The sequence below is a fragment of the Lodderomyces beijingensis genome, assembly GCF_963989305.1.
Source record: "Lodderomyces beijingensis strain CBS 14171 genome assembly, chromosome: 2".
In the NCBI taxonomy this organism is placed as follows: Eukaryota; Fungi; Ascomycota; class Pichiomycetes; order Serinales; family Debaryomycetaceae; genus Lodderomyces; species Lodderomyces beijingensis.
In genome coordinates, this window is record NC_089971.1 from 108,892 (window position 1) to 128,361 (window position 19,470).

Consider the following 19,470-nt stretch of genomic DNA (forward strand, 5'->3'; position numbering starts at 1 on the left):
CTCCCCTTTTATTTCACCCAAGCAACCCCGTTTACATATTCAATACTACAATGGCAGCTGAAAAGAGTAACTTCTTAGTCGATTTCCTTATGGGAGGTGTCTCCGCCGCAATCTCCAAGACTGCCGCAGCACCAATTGAGAGAGTCAAGTTGTTGATTCAGAATCAAGATGAGATGTTGAAGCAAGGTAGATTGTCCCACCCATACACTGGTATCGGGGACTGTTTCAGAAGAACGGCCGCAGATGAAGGTCTCATTGCCTTTTGGAGAGGTAACACCGCCAATGTTATCAGATACTTCCCAACACAAGCTTTGAACTTTGCTTTCAAGGACAAGTTCAAGGCCATGTTTGGTTTCAAGAAAGATGAGGGTTACTGGACCTGGTTTGCAGGTAACTTGGCCTCTGGTGGTTTGGCCGGTGCCACTTCGTTGGCCTTTGTCTACTCCTTGGACTATGCCAGAACCAGGTTGGCCAACGACGCCAAGTCTGCTAAAGGCGACGGTAAAGGTAGAGAGTTTAACGGTTTGATTGATGTTTACAAGAAGACCTTGGCTTCCGACGGTATTGCCGGTCTTTACAGAGGTTTCGGTCCTTCCGTTGTTGGTATCATTGTCTACAGAGGTCTCTACTTTGGTCTCTACGATTCGTTGAAACCAGTTGTCTTGGTTGGTCCATTGCAAGGCTCGTTCTTGGCCTCGTTCCTCTTGGGTTGGGCCGTCACCACCGGTGCCTCTACTGCTTCGTACCCATTGGATACCGTTAGAAGACGTATGATGATGACCTCAGGTCAAGCCGTCAAGTACAACGGTGCTCTCGACTGTGCTAGAAAGGTTATTGCCGCTGAAGGTGTCAAGTCTCTTTTCAAGGGCTGCGGTGCTAACATCTTGAGAGGTGTTGCCGGTGCCGGTGTCATTTCCTTGTACGATCAATTGCAAGTTATCATGTTTGGAAAGAAGTTCAAGTAAATTTTATATAGTTAGATAGAATACTGATTTCTATAAGCCAGTGGAAACTCTGAAAAGCCTTGGATGGTTCACGCGAGAGGTGTCAAGCGAAACGTTAATGCCGATGGACACAAAGTCATGGCAAATAACCTCTATTCCCGAGTCAATGAAGGTGTCACGTAGCCAAACAATAAGGTTGTCACGTGAGTTAGTAGACTCTCATTGATGGTGGCTGCTCTTGCTCCGTAAATTTTCAAAGATAGGGCCTGTACCGGAAGAAATTTCATAAAGCATGACTTCCTCTGGTGATGTAAGTTGTCAGGTAGAATTGGTTGTGAAATTGGGCCTTGATGCTGAGCAGACAACTGAGTGAGCAGATGAAGCTCAATTATATAGTGTCAATAGAGGAGAGAAAAGCCATGTTTTCGTCACTATGAAATGTTCCAGTTTCGTTTTCATGGCTACCACTGGTTTACTGTGAAGTCACGTGCGCGCACACTCAACTCTGGGCGTTGTTAAAACTCTTCAGGAAACATCTTTTTCCCAGTGTGAGGTTATTTTGTTCCACTTGTCCATTAACGCGTCAAACGGGGGTAGTGTCGACTCTGTTTCACGTTGTTTAAACGTTTGAATAACAAGAAATAGGGGCAGTTATTGATTGTCTTTTCCAACAACCGTGTGTGGGGTAACCCTCACTTTTGTAATTGTCGGGGAGCTTTTCAAGATGGCCTTTGCAGAATGCGCTTGTCGTAGCATGCCCCACCGCAGATCATGAGCGGCTCCCCTCATCTCTTGAGTGTGCTCTTTTTACAACTCCCCCATCCGCCCCGCTCTCTCTTCGAGAAGGACGTATCTCCGAGTCTAAAACTTACCCCTCGTGAACGCAACACCGACGACTGTTGGTGATAATGCCTGAGCTTTGAAACATATGTTCCCTGATTCAGTGCTTGCGCACCTTTACTGGATTTTGAAAGAGTTTGACCCGGACTTTGGTGTCACCACGAGCAAGGAGGTTCCGCAAGTGATGTTGCCTTTGCTCATCTCAATCTCAAACAGTTCCGCACTTTACAATCCCAACAAATTTTTGAAACCACTGCCGAGCACTTGCAAACATGGTGGTACGCACCAAGACTTATGTCTGACCCTCACCAATAAGCCTCTGCTGATCGGTCAAGAGGATTGTGGATCGATCGGCACACAGCACAAAGCACCGTTGGAGTTGTCCAGAACCAACCATCCCTTGTTCAAAGCAGTACGATGGTTTCGAACTCTCTCGAAACTCCGACACAATCGTTTCCAAGGTTATCTCCTAAGCGACGAGTGCAAAGTAGCAATTTGGTTGACCTTCCACAACCACTATTGCTCTGAGACGCGTACTATCATGTACCATCGTCAAAAACTGAGCAAGTGAATAGATGACTGAATAGGAAAGTGGAGTAAAACATTCTCTCTTGCCAATCGCTAATGGTTCATAACCGTCATGTATCGTGACGGCATGCTAAAACTGTTTAGTCAATGAAAAAAGAAGGGCACAGCTAATGATGTGCATGACGAGATATTTACAAATGCCATCAAAATCTCAACTCTTGTTTCACTAGGGATGCTTTCTAGAGAACACAGGACTGGAGAGAGAGACGACCACGATGGCGAGAAGACACTTTCCGCAATTGGTTCACCTTTTGTTCAAGGAAGAGCGCTTGCGTCAAAGCAATTCCTCAGTTTGTGCTTCTCCTTTCAAAGTGGGGCGCAAACAATCGCTAGAGACCTTCCACGAGGTCTATTTTCTTGAATCCGCTGAACCCGTTACCCCTCGCTCAGACTCTGGCTTGCCCCGCTAGCAACAGGGTAGGTTTGCAAAGGTTTTATCTCCTTCCCCAAAGCAATTAAAGCCTGTGCCTAACTAGTCAAGAGCATTCCTGGAATTGCTAAGATTGCCGGAAATTTGCGTCGCTGAGCCTACTTAGATCTTGACTAGATAGGCTCCTGCACTGTTTCTTATCCCTGGCCCCACAACGTTTTAGAGCAAACGTTTCAGTCCTTCTGAAATAGTCTCCACGCGCTAGAGCTCTAGGGAGGTAAAACTAGGGAGATCTGATTGGTTCCATTCGTGAGCTCTGCTGGGCACATCCTAATGTGCTGCTTAAGCACCTCCACTGTAAATATCGTTGTTCCAACCACTTGAAGCAGTCGACCCGAGACTCATCCCATCCCATGGAAAAGTAAAATTTTGTAAATTCACGTAGCAAGTGGTTTTAGCTGCAATTGCTGCAAAACGGCCAATGTTGTCTGCAGTAAATAAAACGGCCTAATTAGGCCGAGAGTGACTAGATAGGAAATGTAAATACTGCGACTGCTCCTCGCCAGCTACCAGATGCCTACGTCCGATTGTTGAAAATCACCCACTTGTACTTTATATTGCTGCACTTCATATCCAGAACAATAGGCCGCAAATGATTAAAAAGCGGGTTTCTCGATTTCAAACCTCCCCACGGTTAGTGCTTATTTTACTTCACCATTTGTAAACAGTGAGGAGACACCAGAGATTTGCTATTAGAAACGAGGGTGCCACCAGCGTTGTACACAATTCCACACTTGAACCCCAAGGTGAACTTTAAACCCTCAAGGATTCTGGATTGAGGCCTCTTGTGGTGGCGGGGCGATCTATTAGGAGGGAAAACGACAGTGAAAGCTTAAATTGGCGAGCCTAGCTTCCAAGTAGTATTGGCACTAAATCAAGTGGGGTCGAACCGCGGACATACAAAATCGAGGATCTGCAACTTGAATTGCTGGAGAAAACGTGTGGCTTACACTCTTCCCCCTCCCTCTTATTGTCGAAGGCCTTGGATGCTTCCTTTTCTAATTTTTTAATACGCACAGCATGGATGAGCGAAAGTTTCCTTTTCAGGAAGTCCAATTAACATTGCTTAGTCCGTGCTAGAGGTAAATAATATGGGATCCAGCTTGGTATGTGCGCGAAAGTCTACCAGAGGGTAAACCCGTGAAGTCAAGTCTCCGTCCAAGGAACACTCTGGAATTCTTGTTTGTAAAGAAATACGGGCTCGGTCCGCAGGCAGACATAATGTGAGGGCTCTCCCCCTCATCAATAAGTGACAGCTTTTTTTCAAAATAATATTATTTGACATTCCCTTGTTCTGTAGAAGCATGCCGCACCACCGTCCCATTTAGTATCACTTGCGGAATGCCCACCACCACCAGAGTCCTTCCAAGAACAACTTGTCCCGCGCCAATGCCCCTCCTCATTGCACTCTCGTGATCACACAGTCTCCCCAAGTCATCCCCTTGATCTCAGGGTTCATACTTCCGCGTCCCCTTCCGCCTTGATCCGCTGCTTAAATTAGGGCCCCCTCATCCACCCCCACAACTCGGCAGCAACCGCCTTAAAAGCTTAATATCCACTATACTCGGGAGCTACCACATGCCGCAAAATGCCAACTGGCAAACGGTTTAACTTCAAAATGGAAAGGGAAAAAATAAAGTGACGCAATGGTTGCAAAAAAGTTTGTCGGGGAACCTCAAGCAACGGGCAAGGGACGGTGTATTATTTTCGTAAATTATTTTCCGCGCCATCAACCACCCCGGCTCGTAAAGACAGGTGAGTTTCAAGAGGCAGCTCCACTGAGTCAACTGGCCGGCGCCTCGGGTGAACATCAATGACCGACAACCCCCCCCATAGATCACCTCATTAACACACGCTATTGTCAAAAGCTCGACTAACTAGGCAAGCAAATTCGCGATGTTATTTCCACTACCCCTCGCCCGATGCGTCTAATTAACACCAGGGTTGCTCCTCCGTCATTAGCAAGGGGGAGCCCTCTTTCGTTTATTGATTTTCCTGCTTGATTGGGGCCGGGGGGTCATGTACGCCATATACACAGAAAGCAATTACCCAAACAGGCTATAATCAAGTAAAGCGAGTTATATTTTCAGCCCATTCCACATGCCTTTTGCCTATTTAGTCAAACCCCAGTGTGCCATTACAGCAAATGGTGCGCAGAAAATTTTTAAGGTCGATTGGGTTAATTTGACCCTCTTGTGGGTGTTGAAAAAAGGGCCCACGAAAATTAAATTCTTTTTTTTTTTTTCTATTTTTATTTTTAGTTTGGCTATTTTCTTGCCCTGGGTGCATGGTGACACAATATCGCAAGTGTCGAGATACGCTCGAAATCTTCACCACAAGAACCATCCTCAATTGACTTGCCTAGTGGGCGGTCCGCGAATAGTACTATTCGGGAGTCCCTGGAGTTGAGTATATATTGGAAAACATATCCTGCTCTTTCTTACCTCTCTCGTTGGTTCAGCAACACCTCCATCAACCGATACCCCTACACCGATATGAACATTAACGCGTATGTTTGAAACTGCTACTCAGACATCATCAACTCTTACTAACCCGCTATAGCAACGTATTACCTCCAGCTAACGGTAAGAAGCTCTGGAGAGTCAAGAGAACTCCCTCAGCGTCTCACTCAAAGTCCTCATCCACAGACTCACACTCGTCGAGGCACCTGCTGCAGACGTCGATCGAGTGTCTCAACAACTCGTTGAAAATAGCTGCTGCTGCTGCAAAGTTTACCTTGAGAAGACCGCCATTGAGGAGGCCGAAGAACAAACCGGGTAAGCCCAAGGACTTTGTCTTTGTTGATCTCTCCCCTATCAAGTCAGACGACGTGGAGCAGCAAGAAGCCGACAAGGCCGTCCCTGTCAAGAGCAAGGCGCAACCGGAAGCAAACCCGTCCCCGGCTGCCAACTTGCAGTTGCCTTCGCCTACTTTATCCTTGGAAGACTCGCTCTTTGACTTGTCCACATTGCCCAATTTCGATGCACCTCCTACTGCTTCTGCTTCCACCAGCCCCGACTTGGGGTTGGGGATTATGAACTTGGGAATCGACTGGGACCAGCCTGCACCACAACCATTTGCCCACCAAAACAACAACGACCTTTTATACGGATACCAGCAAACCATGATGCAGCAACAACAACAAATCCAGCAGTTGCAACGCCAGTTGCTTGAACAGCAGCAAAGACAAGCTCAGCCGGTGTTGTTCCACTCGACGCCAGCATTGCAATCACAACCTCAATTCCCGCAGCAGCAGCAGCAGCAGCAACTACACTCGCCAATACAGGAGCCAGACTTTAACCAGAAAAGACCTCGACAATGCGCATCTTCTCCAACTGCAGGCCAGTTGCAATTCAAATCGTACCAGCCAAAACCAAAGCACAGCAGGTCATCCTCCGAGGCATCTGTAAGGAAGCCACAGCATAAGAAACAAGTGCAAGCGCACAGGTGTATGAGTTTGCCATACATCCCATCCACAACCAACATCCAACAACAACAGCTTCCCGAAGCGCCACTGTACACGTCAACAACGATGCAAAACGTCGACTCAAACGTGAGCTTGGACGACTTTATGATGCTCAACGACCAGCTCTCGATGAGCTTTGCCCCCGGCATCGCCCAAAACCCCGAATCATACACCCCAGCTACAACCTACTCCGAAGATGAACTCGCCAAACCGGTGTTTAACCAGTTTAGCTTCCAACCACCATGCGTAGAGTTATCATGCGGCTTCGAAGAGTTCCTCACTGGCTCCGCCACCACTGAGCAGCCACTGCAGTACCAGTCGTACCCCGTCTCGATTGCTGCTTCCACCGCATTTAATGAGTTTGAAATGGGCGCATTCTGTCCGATTATAGAGTGAAGCTGGCCTTTGCTCTCCTGCATTTACCCCTAGTTTCAGTTCCTGATATATCCACTTGTTTTTTTTTCCCATTGACTCATTCGGTTTCGCAATCTTATTTCGGTATTCTTGGTTCCACTCATCTGGCTATGAATGGACTCACTTGCTTTTCGGTCACTTTTTAGCACCATGCTTGCTTTTATTTATAACATAATGCAGATACTAAACAAAGTTATACTAGCTAATAAAGATTTCGCTCTCCGCCTATAATGGCGGAATATCTCCTACATAGTTGACGTGGTTCCAGTTGTGTGCAAGATGGATCGACTTTCCTTGCTGTTTCTTGCGCTGGGGCTGCGGGGTTGTACTCTCTGTGTTGTTATTTTTCTCCTCCCAGTTCCGAGCATATCCTACAGCCTGCTTTTGCGCTTCAAAGTCTTCCTCCATGTCGGCCTCCACATACTCCACCTCTTGGTTCTTGACATGGATCAACGGAACATAGTCGGTTTGACACGTGGGTTTGATGTAATCATCCTGATCATCGGTAACCATGCACTGCTTCCTTGCCTCGACGGAGAAACTGGTCACTTTGCAATAACTGGTGTTGTCCAACACCGCCTCTGAAAACCACCGCGTCTCCAACCGTTGGTACAACAACTCGGTCTCGGGAGAGTTACCAATATCCTCCGCCACGTGGTGCCACCACTCGGTGTTGAGGGTCCAGTCCAGCGGCCACTTCAACTCGGGGTCGTACAAGTCCCTGGCGGAGTAGGCAAACTCCCAGTTGGGCTCGGCGCCGTCATTGTAGAACGACTTGTCCAAGGGCGTGTAGTAGGTGAATGAGTTGACAATGCTAAAGCTCTTTTCGTCCACTGCATAGTACTTCCACGCGGGGTTATAGCCAGAGTATGGGCTCACCAGCGGTCCCACCAAGGCGTGGTTCACCGCGTTTTTCAACTCCTTGGCGTCGCTTCCGTCGCACCCGTACTGGACCATAAACGTGTCTGCTTGAACGTGGCCAAAGAAGATCGCCGCTATGACTTTTGGCGAGAACCGCTCAATGATGGAGGTGAAGATCTTGGTGGAAATGGGAAGCGCTTGCTGACTCGGTGGTAGATGCGCGATTATCCACACCCGCTGGTGGTTTCTCTCCGAGTCAATCAACTCCTCAATGAGAAACTTCCACATGCCGTGGGAGTCCACGTCCAACATGTTCCAAAAACAGTACAAGTTCTTTGTGTTCCACACGTTTGAGTTTAAAGATATAACCTTGAGTCCCTTGAGGGTGATGAGCGAGAACCCCGTTTGCGAGTACCGGATCTGCTTCGCGGTGTCGTGGTCGACCCAGTCCAACTCCAGCCACAAGTCCGCGAGAAAGTCAAACTGCCACTGGTACGAGTTGGAGTTTTCGCTGAGGTGCTTTTGCGGAAGCTGGTTCATGGGGAAAATGTCCCGCGTGCCAAACGTGGGGATGACATCGATCTTGTCGAGGTACTTTTTGATGATCCGGTAGCTAGTCTCCTGCGACTTGATGTTCTTGTCCTTGCTCATGTAGCAGCGGTCCGAGTGGTCCACCGTGCCGCCGGTGAATAGCGCAAACTCAAAGGAGAGGTGGTTTTGGTGCAAGTCTCTTATGCACAGCATGGTGTTGTTGAGGAGCAACGCCGGGGTGTCGCATGTGTACTCGCCAAACTGCCGCGCTGGAGTCCACGTCCGCTTCTTCACCTTGGTGATGTCCAAATACTTGCCCTTTTCGAAATGGTTCTTGCGGTAGGTGCTGTCGTAATAGCCGGTGTCCAAGTTTTCATTCACGTGCGGCGCGGCGGCTTTGGTGTTTCTGCAGTGGCTCGAGCAGCACAAGCTTTGGCTGCAGTTGGCTTCGGCAAAGACAGTATAGTCGAGCTGCAAGTTGACATCGCTGATGTGCAAAACATGGAATACCTCGCCGCACCCGTCTGGTGGCTGATAGTTTTTAGGCTTCAGCGGCCACATGTTGGACATGTCGATGTTGGGGGTCTCGGGCAAGACGTGGCACTTTTTGTCATGGTAGTAGCAGAAGTAGTCGCCATCCAACCCTGACGGGTTCATCAAACTGGCAACTTTGGCAAAGTCGTTCCCGGTGCTGGAGTAGTCCTCGCCCGAGTAGCCGTAGTTCATGTGGCACTGCACTTCATCATACCCGGCCTCAACGCACCATGTGAGGAATATCTGCGGCACCAAATCCGGTCTCGTCAAGCCAATGAACTTGGCTATTTGCAACCGGGTCTTGCAGGTGGTGCATTCGTCTAAATCAGTGGCAGCCTCGACGTTGTGCAACTCGGCAACCGCCCTTTTGCAGATTTCCTCGTCGGTAAGAGCAGCCTCCACGGGGGGTTTGTAATGAAAAGGCTGCGCCTCGTAGCCGGTGGCATACACAATGAATAGTGCCAACAAAACCAACAACATTGCCCTTGGGAGATTGTGGTTGTAAGTGTTGTAAGTTTTGCAACAGATTTATTCTAGGGGGGTAGGGGGGTATTTTTTTCTATGGTGTGTGCGGTTACAATATCAATTGCACTAAATAACAATACTTACACCATCAGAGCATCTCGCTGATAGCATTGAGCTTTTCAAGACTCAGTTGGGCGTTCCCCATGGATTCCAAGTCCCGTTTTAAAACAGAGACTAGCTCCTTTGTCAAGGCAAGCTGTTTTATGGAAAACTCCTCCTTCATTCGTTCAATGGCCTCGGCATGGTCATTGAGGATCCTCGTGATTTGTTTTTTCACCAGCTCGTTGTCCTTTCTCATGGCCAGTCGAACGTCGTTGGCGTGGGAGAATACGGACTCCAATAAGCCAATGGCTTTGCCGAGAGCGGCATCGCCTCCGGCCGCAACGTCGCTCTTTAAGCTGTCAACTTGGTCCAAGACTAGCGACAGTATCTCTTCCAAATGCGACGCGGCTGAAGTACTGTATGTTTCCACTAGCTCCGAAACGCTGCCGCTGTCCTCAAGGAGCCTCGTCGCCGCGGGGGAGGACTTACCCCTCGGTTGGAAGCTGCTCCTGACAATGTTACTGCTCTCTAGCTTCAACTGCTTGATCTTGTCGCTCAACTCGTGAAGGTCGAGCAACGCGCGCTCCATCGCCTCTTGGGGGCTCTCTGGCGTGACATGGTGGAAGTTGTAGTACTCGTCGCTGTCGATCTCGGACAAGGTCTCGGGGATCACGTGGGGCAGCAAGTCGATGCCATTGGCAGCCTCTTTGCTTCGAAGCGCCTCGGCCTTCCTGATCGCGGCCACCAACTGGCGCTGCAACGTGCGCACGGTGGGGACAATGAAGTTGGTGTTGTTCTGCTCTCTGAACTTGATGTCGTAGTACTTGTTCTGGATAATCTCCCACTTTTTGGTCTGGCTGAGCGACCTGTTGCCAACGTACTTGAACGGCTTGGTCTCAACTATGAGATAGAGAATCAACTTGACGTCTTCGCCAGACAATTTCATCCGGTGCGGGTTCTTCATGTTGTTGATATGGGCAAGGGCCTGCGACATGGTCACGGGGTCAACCTCCGAGCCCATCAGGTGCTGTCTCTTGCCGGCGGCTGCAACCGCGGCGGAGGCTGTGGCCGCAGCGGACTCTGCGGCTAAACCCTGGTAGTCGATGGAAGAGTGCTCATGGTTGCTGGACTCGCTCGAGTCAACTTTGCCACCGCGGTGCTGCGAGTCGTATTTTTTATGACCTGATGGAGACATGTCTTTAACGTGGGAAAAACTTGTCAATCCTAGTGTCGTGAAAAAGAGGTGTAGAGTCGTTGGTTCAGGATGTGTCTTGATTTTTGTCGTCACTCGTTTGCTTTGTTTTGACTTTGTGTGCTACCATGTGACACCAGAGTTTATACACCTACATGGGTCATTTAAAAGTTCAATCCCGCGGCAAACGAGCTGGTGATGCTCCGGATGTCGTCCTCGATATTCTCCCCGCTGTATCTCGCACCTTCGTACTTTTTATCAATCTTGTGCAACTTGCTGTAGAAATTGGCGCTGATGGAGTTGTCGCCGTTGTAGTAGTTTGACTGGTTGGCCAACGCGGGCCACAACTCGTCCCTAACCTTCTGCTGGCGTTGCACGTCAGACCCTTCATTGGCCATGCTGCCGCCGTCAAAAGTGGCGGTCGAGAATGCCGTCGATGGAGCGCCAAGCGGGTTCCTCTTTGGCCCTTTGGTGGTGCCTCGCGCAGCGTAATTGTTTAGCTGCACCATGGAAAGCTGCAAGTTGTCCAACGGTCCATCGACCAAGCACCCCTTTTCGCGGAAATGGATCAACAAGTGGTTCCATAGCTTGTTGCGCGACAATGCGCGTGGGTTCCCCAACACCAACAACCCGTACTTGGCCCTGGTGAGCGCCACGTTCAACCTCCGCGGATCGCTCAAGAACCCAATGCTTTGCGAGTCGTTGGCGCGAACACAGCTCAAGATGATAAAGTCCTTCTCCCGCCCTTGGAACGCGTCGACACTAGTAATCTCCACTTCAAGATACTCATGCCGCTTGTCCAAGATTGTCGAGTTGATGGACATGAACTGCACCAAGTACGCCCTTTGGCCCTCGTAGGGAGTGATCACCCCGATCTGCTCCGGCCTGATCCCGTCCTTGAACAACCGCGTGATGATCCGCTCCACGTTCATCGCCTCGACTCGGTTCAAGTACGAGTTGCCGCTGCCGCTCAACTCCTCACGGCCGTAATTGGCCCAGAACATCATCGGGGTGTCCAACACGGGCCAGGGGAACATCGCCTCCTCCACCAACCGGTCCTGGCTAGTGACTCCGTTTTGGAGTGAGCCTTCGTAAAACATGTTGCTGGGGAACTCGGACAAGCACGGGTGCATTCTGTACTGCACTTCCAACCGAATCGGAACGTGTCCGAGAAAGACCAATCGCTCAAATAGGGACTGCTTTAGCCCGGCATCGGCGGCTTTTCGGTCCAAGATAACAGGCCCCAACTGCTGGTGGTCGCCAACGAGAATCACCTGCTTGGCTCCTTTGACTATGGGGATCAACACCTCCGGCTCGGAAGCCTGCGTGCTCTCATCTATCAACACTGTTCTGAACTTGAACTGGGCTAGTCTCTTGTCGGCGGCACCCACACACGTACAACACACAACCTCGGCCTTGCTCAATATCTTCAACTCGGACGCACGCAAATTTTTGATAAAGTTTTTGGCATCCTCCACCGACAACTCGCCAACCTCGTTTTTCAATTTGATCAACTTCTTCAACTCTCCCTTTGCCGATTTGTTGACAATGTGGTGCAACGCCAAGTGGCTCACGGAGCTCTCGACGTCCTCGCGTGACTTGGCCGTCAACCGCACCACCCGCAACCCCAACGAGTCCAACTTCTCGGCCAAGTGGTCAACGGCTACGTTTGAAGGCGCGCAAACCAAGATCTTCTCCTTGTTCAAGCGGGACAAATGGTAGACTATCGTGGCGGAGGTGACAGTTTTGCCTGTCCCCGGTGGTCCTTGTATCAAGGAGAGCGGTCTTTGCAACACAGACCTCACAGCGTTGGTCTGGGAGATGTTCAACTCGGTCAACTTTGGGTGCGAGAATTTCTCCGGGGCCTCAATGTCAAACTCCACGGGAGCCACATCGTGGCCCAACAACTTGTGGTAGAGGTACGACGAAACAGACTCTTCGTCTGTGGCAAAGTCCTTCATTGCTTGCTGCATCCGGTCGTACGAGGTGCCTTTCCACACAAACTCGGCAGTAAAGTCGTTGGTCAAGTTTGTTGGTGGCGCCACTTTGGACGCGTTCAACTCCAATGTGAACTCCTCCTGGTAAGAATTGGGCAACCTCAAGATAAAGCCATGCCCTTCCCAGGGCTCCCTCTGGCTGCCGTTATAACGCAATATAATCTCATCTCCCACAGCCACTTTCAAATTGGAGGTCTCAAACGTCATCAACGTGAACGAGGCCAAGTGTCTGTTGTTCAACCCCAAGGCCCACTTGACCTGAATATGCTCTAGCGCTTGCGACTCCTTCAAGTTTTTATCGTAGTCGGCTTCCAATTTCACCAACGGGCCAAACGATCTCTGGTACTGGAACCCGTCGTTGTACCGCATCAATATCGGCAACACCAGCTCTTCGGCAACGTCGTTATTCTCAACGTCGTTAATAGTCGCATCCCGGTTCAACCGCCACTGGGCCTCCAACTTGGAAATCTGCTGCGGGGTCACCTGCCTGGAATCAATCAACGCCTCCTCGCTCGGGGGCGGCGCCAACCACGACAAAAACTGCCGGTCTTCAATGAGCGACTGCCAGTGGCTCGTGTCCCAGTTGATGTCCTTTGACCGTGCGCAGGGCAAACGGCAGAGGATCACCACGACAGACTCCTGTTTGGCAGAGACAAACCCCAACATAAACACGTTCTTGTTGCCGCAGTTGTAGCACTCCAACGTGGTGTCGCCTAGATCCGACTCTTCGTGCAAGCTGACTTGGTTGTGGCGGGACATTACCAAGTGGGTGACAATGTGGGAACTAGAAGAGTTGGTCTTGTCGTTGCAGAACCACTTGTTGCACGTGTTGCACTTGATCACCGAGTTGGGGGTGTTGACTCCACAGTAGGCACAGGCATGTGGGTTTTGGCTCAACTCAAACCCGGGTGCCTCTGCCGCCTCATCAAAGTCGTGCTCACGGTCTTCCCCAAACACTGTACTCATTGCTTGGTTTAGTACTGTGGTGAGGAGAAAGGTCAATTTTTTTTTTCATCTCGGTTTGGAAAAATAGACTACTACTTTATCATCGGATTACCAATCCACAGTAGACTGAATAAACTAGAGTAACTACACCATGAACATCGTGCCCCATCCCGACCAGTTGCGGGACATGTGTCCGATCTGCAAAACAGACAAGTACCTCTCCCCCAGTATGAGGTTTCTTGTCAACCCCGAGTGCTATCACAAGATCTGCGAGTCATGCGTCGATAGGATCTTTTCACTAGGCCCGGCCCCATGCCCGTATCCGAAATGCGGAAAAATCTTGCGAAAGAACAGATTCAAGCAGCAGATCTTTGAGGACTTGGTTATTGAAAAGGAGATCGACGTGCGGCGAAGAGTCGGTGCCATCTACAACAAAACCGAGGAGGACTTTGCCAGCTTGAAAGAGTACAATCAGTACTTGGAACAGGTGGAGGAAATAGTGTTCAAATTGAGCAACGGGGTTGACCTTGAGGCGACGGAGCAGGAGGTCAGAGAGTACGAGAGCGAGCACAAGCTAGAGATTCTCGAAAAGAACATGCGCGAGTCGCAAAAGACAGCCGACTTGGCCAAGTACCAGGATGCCATGGAACGGTTGAAGCAGGAGAAGCTCAAGATTCAGAAACGGATGGAGCAGGAGGATGTGGAGTTTAAGATCCTCCAGCAGCAGGAGCTTTTGGAGAAGATGACCAACAGCTCAATGAGCAGCGAAGAGTTGCTTCAGCAGCAGCAGCGGCAGTTGAACAAGCGCACGCTGCAGAGGAAGAAACAGTTGCAGCAGATAAACAGCCAGTTGGACCAGCAGTTTAGCAGTAGTGTACCCGAGAGCCGCCTGGCGGTGGCAGTTGCACCGTTTACGCCGTTCGACGGAGACAGAGATTTGACTTTGAGGTATCGTCTATTGAGCCAAACTGTTGACCCCAAGGATAGCTACCACGACCCGTATCTATTCGAGTTGGCAAAGAAAAAGGAGTATCTAGGGGGCGGCTGGAGGTTGGCTAATGTTTTTGAGAGAGCACTAGACGAGGCATTCTGCGGGCTAGGGTGTTTTGTGGAAGGGGAGAAACTAAGCATTAGCTAAAGTCCATGAATGTGGCTTCTGGGTGGTAGTAAATAGGGCAAGACCAGTAGCTTCTCTTTATGTCATCCCAGATACTTTCGCCTCCTTTTTTGAACAATTCTGGTGGCACGCGCATTTCCTTGAATCGGCACCTCAAGCCGTAATTTTCGAGGTCTATTTGAACCAACTTTTTGTAGACTTCGTAAATGACCTGTCTGTCAGCACCAAGCCCGTTGAAGAAGGAGAAAACACCGTCTGGTTTCAACAAACCAACAACATAGTCAAACAACTCGAGCATGTCCAGGTAGTGCTCGGAAAAAGTGTCGTAGTAGATGCCATCGAAGAAAACAGTGCCCTGAGAAAGCAACTTGTCGAGTTCATCCTGCCAGCGGCCACTCAAGACCACCACATTTGCTTTCTCAAACCAGCCATCTTGTTTCATCTTGGCTAGCACATCTGGGTGGGCTTCACAAATGTAGTGCTTGCGGGGGTTCTTCTGCTGAAGCATCGTGTCTATGATCCCCATTCCAAAGCCAATGTTGAGAATACACAAGTCGTCACTACCATTAACGGTGATTGAGTCTGCGGCTAGTTGCATGATATCCGACTCCCAGCTCATCATGACGCCGTCTTTTCTCTCTTTCGTGACTAGCGCATCGTCCACATACTCAAGTTTCGACTCGAGAAATGCTTGCTGGTTGTGGGAGGGAGCAGCAGCCTCTTCAGAGGCAACCACTTCCCCTTCTTCAACAAACTCCACGTCATACTCGCTCACTTTTCTCAACAACAACTCTGCCCTCACGCCAGCGTCCACAAGCTTCTCATACAACGCCCAGTCTTTAAGCCCGCGCCGGATCAACACGCACCCCGGGGTCTCATTATTGACATCGGTGAAGCTCCAGCCGGCGCCGTACTCAAACAAGACATCACACATTTCATCAACTACCGCGGTTTCACCCTCGTCCAAGTCTGTTGGCACATGAGTGCAGATCAAATGCAACGGAGTCGTGGCGGTTGCTGGTTCAGTCTCCACCCGATTCTCATAGTTGTACGCCTCCTCCACTGTATAAGTAGCGGGGACCCCGCTGCTCAAGTACGACCTCAACTGGGAGACATACTCCACAGTTATGGGGCGTGTGGGAAACTTGCATAGATCATGGAGCTGGGACATGTCTTGAGGAACAAACCTTAGCGATGATGTGAGAGAAAAAAAAATAACAGAAAGGAGGAAAATCAATGGTGGACTGCTAACAGTCTAGACCACGCCCAGAGGAGTTTATTTTTCCAAAACCTGTCTTTAAAGTCGTATGATTAGCAAGTGCTGCAAAAATAGTCCAGTATTATATCTCACGGTCCAAAACCGCAACATGGAAATCTACGAAAGATGCGGATAATGGCTGTTGTTGGTCTAAAAACAATCGCGACTTCTTATCGCTGGATTGGTCCGTGCAGAAGCCATGGTGGTCATAGCTGAAGAAGAGATACACCAGAGTTTGGTTCAGGTGGAAGAGCAACGGCGTGGCGTGGGGTGACTGCGCCAGAGGTGGTTTGGATCGTACATTGGATTGCATTTAGATATATTTTACAGGCCAAGTGCAAGAGCTGTCTTGATGAATGCAAAATCAAGCATCTAGGTTCCGTCGTTGGTGGATAAAAAGGAAATCCAGTCGGTAGGGTGCTTTTCTTGTTGAGAGTGTTCCACGCAGGATTCCACAGAGCCAACTACAGGTTAGATCCATTAAAAGAAACAAATACACTGGTTGAGGATTTTTTTTTATATATCGCAAGCACTTCCACTGACTGGAGCTGCCATCGGGAGGAGCTAACGACATTGCTTTCCGCCCAATGTCTTACAAGCTTAATGACTACAGTTCGTTCTTTTCGCCCATGGGGAACGCCAACGAGATGCAGAAACTGTTTGCGGAGGAGGAGGCTGGACATGTGCCGGTTAAGGAGCAGGTGCAGCAGCAGGATGTCACCTATGAAGCAAAGGATGCTCCGTATCACATGAGAATGGACCCGACTAGTCTCTGCTTGCTAGGGCAGCCGGTGCTTGAGGTCGGCAGTGGAGGTATGAGAAACCAAACTAGTGAAACACCCGGGTTCCCTGTTGATTTGGACTTTTCCCTCGCTCCCTCGTTTCAGCAGTGTGTCACCAATAGAGCAAAGCTGATGAATATGCCGCTGCCAATGTGCAGCGGGGAGTCCTCCTACATCGACCGCAACTTGCCGAGCAACACCGGGTATATTGCCGGGACAGACGAGATTTGCAACGACACGGGAATGGACTTGGGGTATAATCCGCCAGAGCTAGGGTTGCTGGAGTCGGCAGCGGACGATGCTAGAGGTCAGTCTCATGACCACGATGACGCGAATAAGCCACCCGGGTTTGAGTTTCCCCAGCTCGGCAATGAAGAGATTGCGTCGCACTTGTCGTACTCCGCCGCGGCAGCCACAGTGAGGTCTCCGTTATCTGTCGAGGCCAATGTTGAGACGTGCCCGCTGAAAACGGAGGACGGGGCGGTGGACCAGCAGGGCAACCAGTTGCAGCAGTCGTCCACTTCCTCCTCACTCAGCTCATTCACCGCGTCGCTGTTTCAAAGCATCTACCCGGTCATCGGAGGCAAAGGCCTGGACTCTATAAAGAACGGCTTCTCCTCGCCGGCTACACCAAATAGACTGCAGACGCCCAATATAAAACAGGAAACCGGCAGCCCCTTCAAGCCTAGCAAAAAGGAACCAACAAAGCAGAGACCCGCAGTGGTGACCGAGTCGTCCGTGTCGACCCCATTACTGCAGCCCCATTCGGGCAGACCGCGGGTTAAATCCGCGCACAACGTGATTGAACAAAGGTACAGAAACAAGATCAACGACAAGTTCAACGCGTTGCAGGAGTCGGTGCCCACGTTGAAAATCTTGGTGCTCCGGAAGCACCAGGAGAAAATGCGGTTGAAGCAGCAGCGGATGCAGTTGATCGGCGACGACGTGGACGAGTACGACAGCTCCGAGGGGGACGAGATGGTCCCCTTTGGCGACCAGTACAACAACATGTCTTTTGAAGACATTGACTTGGAAGGGTTGGAGCCCGCACGAAAGTTGAACAAGGGCACAATCTTGGCCAAGTCTATAGAGTATATCAAGTTCTTGGAAGAGAAGAACAGCAGAATGCAGCAGGACCACGACGAGTTGGTGGTCAGGGCCAAGGAGATGGGGTTTGAGATGCAGTGAGGATATTTATATAGATATTAGGGTGTACGAGCTCTAGGATAATTGCACGCGCGCTGCAGTTTTATTTTTCCCCGTCGTATGCCAAAAGTTTTTCGTAAACGACGAGATGCAAAAACACACCATTTTGGAGGGTGAGACATTGCAGTACTTATAATTGGACAAGTTCCTGAGAGTTGGTTCCCTCCATCGCTCTATCATCAGCAATGGCTATCGTTGACGGACTACTCCAAGGGTACAATTTCTTCCTCACCTTGTCCACTTTCCAGCAGCTTTCCATCCTCATTGCTGCTCCGTTTGTGTACAATATCGTATGGCAGTTGCTCTACTCGTTGAGGAAAGACCGTGTGCCGCTTGTGTTTTACTGGATCCCCTGGTTTGGCCTGGCGGTCGGGTATGGACAACAGCCGTATGAGTTTTTTGAAAACTGCCGCAAGAAACATGGCGATGTGTTTGCTTTTATGTTGTTGGGGCGGGTCATGACCGTCTATTTAGGCCCCAAGGGCCACGAGTTTATCCTCAATGCCAAGTTGTCTGATGTTTCCGCGGAGGAAGCGTACCAGCATTTGACGACCCCCGTGTTTGGCAAGGGCGTCATATACGACTGCCCTAACGCACGGTTGATGGAGCAGAAAAAGTTTGCAAAGTTTGCCTTAACCACGGACTCGTTTAGGAGGTATGTCCCGCTCATCAGGGAGGAGGTGTTGAGCTACTTTGTCAAGTCGCCAATGTTTAATTTGTCAAAGCAGAGTTCAGGCGTGGCCAATGTCATGCAGACACAGCCGGAGATTACCATATTCACTGCGTCGAGATCGCTCATGGGCGCAGCGATGCGCAACCGCTTCGACGAGTCCTTTGCTCAGCTTTATTCGGACTTGGACAAGGGCTTTACCCCGGTGAACTTTGTCTTTCCCAACTTGCCATTGCCGCATTATTGGAAGCGAGACGCGGCGCAGCAGAAAATATCCCAAACGTACATGAAGGAGATCACCAAGAGACGTGAAGCTGGAGTCGACGCCAACGACGACTTGATCAGCTCGTTGATGGTCAACTCCACGTACAAGGACGGCGTCAAGATGAGCGACCAGGAGATTGCCAACTTGTTGATTGGGGTGCTCATGGGCGGCCAGCACACGAGCTCCTCCACGTCGGCCTGGTTCTTGTTGCACTTGGGAGAGAAGCCGGAGTTGCAGGAGCAACTATACGACGAGATTCAGTCCGTGTTGAAGCCAAAAGGCGGCCGCCTCGACGACTTGACTTACGAGGACTTGCAAGGGATGTCCTTGGTCAACAACACCATCAAGGAAACGTTGAGGATGCACATGCCTCTACACTCCATCTTTCGCAAAGTCATGTCGCCGCTTGTGGTTCCAGGGACCACCTTTGTAGTTCCCAGGGGACACCACGTGTTGGTCTCGCCAGGGTACGCGCATACCAACGAAAAGTACTACCACAACGCGGCAGTGTTTGACCCGCATCGCTGGGACGACTCCAACTTGGCCAGCAAGGACTCAGACGAGGTTGACTACGGGTTTGGCAAGGTCTCCAAAGGCGTGGGCTCGTCGTATTTGCCATTTGGTGGAGGAAGACACAGGTGCATTGGCGAGCAGTTTGCCTATGTGCAACTAGGCACTCTCTTGACCACGTTTGTGTACAACTTGCAGTGGGAACTAAAGGGCAAAACTGTGCCTGAAGTGGACTACACCTCGATGGTCACCTTGCCTCAAGAGCCTGCGGAGATTGTTTGGAGAAAGAGACCCACCTGTATATGATTTATCGATTTGTATTTCTCTCGCTCTTGAAGAAAAAATTTCAAATC

At 50.1% G+C, this 19,470-nt stretch overlaps 9 protein-coding genes across 9 annotated transcripts; 5 read left to right on the plus strand and 4 right to left on the minus strand. All coding sequences in view use genetic code 12, as the record gives it.

Moving 5' to 3' along the window:
* Positions 1-50: 50 nt before the first annotated feature.
* On the plus strand, positions 51-965 carry LODBEIA_P12190 (uncharacterized protein; the record flags this gene model as incomplete). Its single annotated transcript, XM_066971083.1, has 1 exon — positions 51-965. One exon carries the CDS (start codon positions 51-53, stop codon positions 963-965), a length of 915 nt encoding a protein of 304 aa, XP_066828157.1.
* Positions 966-5,297: 4,332 nt separating this feature from the next.
* LODBEIA_P12200 (uncharacterized protein) lies at positions 5,298-6,664 on the plus strand (the record flags this gene model as incomplete). Its single annotated transcript, XM_066971085.1, has 2 exons — positions 5,298-5,311; positions 5,365-6,664. The coding sequence occupies 2 exons, from the start codon at positions 5,298-5,300 to the stop codon at positions 6,662-6,664; spliced, it is 1,314 nt and encodes a 437-aa protein (XP_066828158.1).
* Positions 6,665-6,907: 243 nt separating this feature from the next.
* On the minus strand, positions 6,908-9,088 carry LODBEIA_P12210 (uncharacterized protein; the record flags this gene model as incomplete). Its single annotated transcript, XM_066971086.1, has 1 exon — positions 6,908-9,088. One exon carries the CDS (start codon positions 9,086-9,088, stop codon positions 6,908-6,910), a length of 2,181 nt encoding a protein of 726 aa, XP_066828159.1.
* Positions 9,089-9,221: 133 nt separating this feature from the next.
* On the minus strand, positions 9,222-10,370 carry LODBEIA_P12220 (uncharacterized protein; the record flags this gene model as incomplete). The annotated part of the gene is made up of 1 exon (XM_066971087.1): positions 9,222-10,370. The coding sequence occupies one exon, from the start codon at positions 10,368-10,370 to the stop codon at positions 9,222-9,224; it is 1,149 nt and encodes a 382-aa protein (XP_066828160.1).
* Positions 10,371-10,531: 161 nt separating this feature from the next.
* On the minus strand, positions 10,532-13,330 carry LODBEIA_P12230 (uncharacterized protein; the record flags this gene model as incomplete). The annotated part of the gene is made up of 1 exon (XM_066971088.1): positions 10,532-13,330. The coding sequence occupies one exon, from the start codon at positions 13,328-13,330 to the stop codon at positions 10,532-10,534; it is 2,799 nt and encodes a 932-aa protein (XP_066828161.1).
* A 130-nt stretch (positions 13,331-13,460) lies between these two features.
* Positions 13,461-14,447, plus strand: LODBEIA_P12240 (uncharacterized protein; the record flags this gene model as incomplete). Its single annotated transcript, XM_066971089.1, has 1 exon — positions 13,461-14,447. One exon carries the CDS (start codon positions 13,461-13,463, stop codon positions 14,445-14,447), a length of 987 nt encoding a protein of 328 aa, XP_066828162.1.
* LODBEIA_P12250 (uncharacterized protein) lies at positions 14,440-15,597 on the minus strand (the record flags this gene model as incomplete). The annotated part of the gene is made up of 1 exon (XM_066971090.1): positions 14,440-15,597. One exon carries the CDS (start codon positions 15,595-15,597, stop codon positions 14,440-14,442), a length of 1,158 nt encoding a protein of 385 aa, XP_066828163.1.
* Positions 15,598-16,271: 674 nt separating this feature from the next.
* Positions 16,272-17,654, plus strand: LODBEIA_P12260 (uncharacterized protein; the record flags this gene model as incomplete). The annotated part of the gene is made up of 1 exon (XM_066971091.1): positions 16,272-17,654. One exon carries the CDS (start codon positions 16,272-16,274, stop codon positions 17,652-17,654), a length of 1,383 nt encoding a protein of 460 aa, XP_066828164.1.
* A 203-nt stretch (positions 17,655-17,857) lies between these two features.
* LODBEIA_P12270 (uncharacterized protein) lies at positions 17,858-19,423 on the plus strand (the record flags this gene model as incomplete). Its single annotated transcript, XM_066971092.1, has 1 exon — positions 17,858-19,423. The coding sequence occupies one exon, from the start codon at positions 17,858-17,860 to the stop codon at positions 19,421-19,423; it is 1,566 nt and encodes a 521-aa protein (XP_066828165.1).
* Positions 19,424-19,470: the final 47 nt, after the last annotated feature.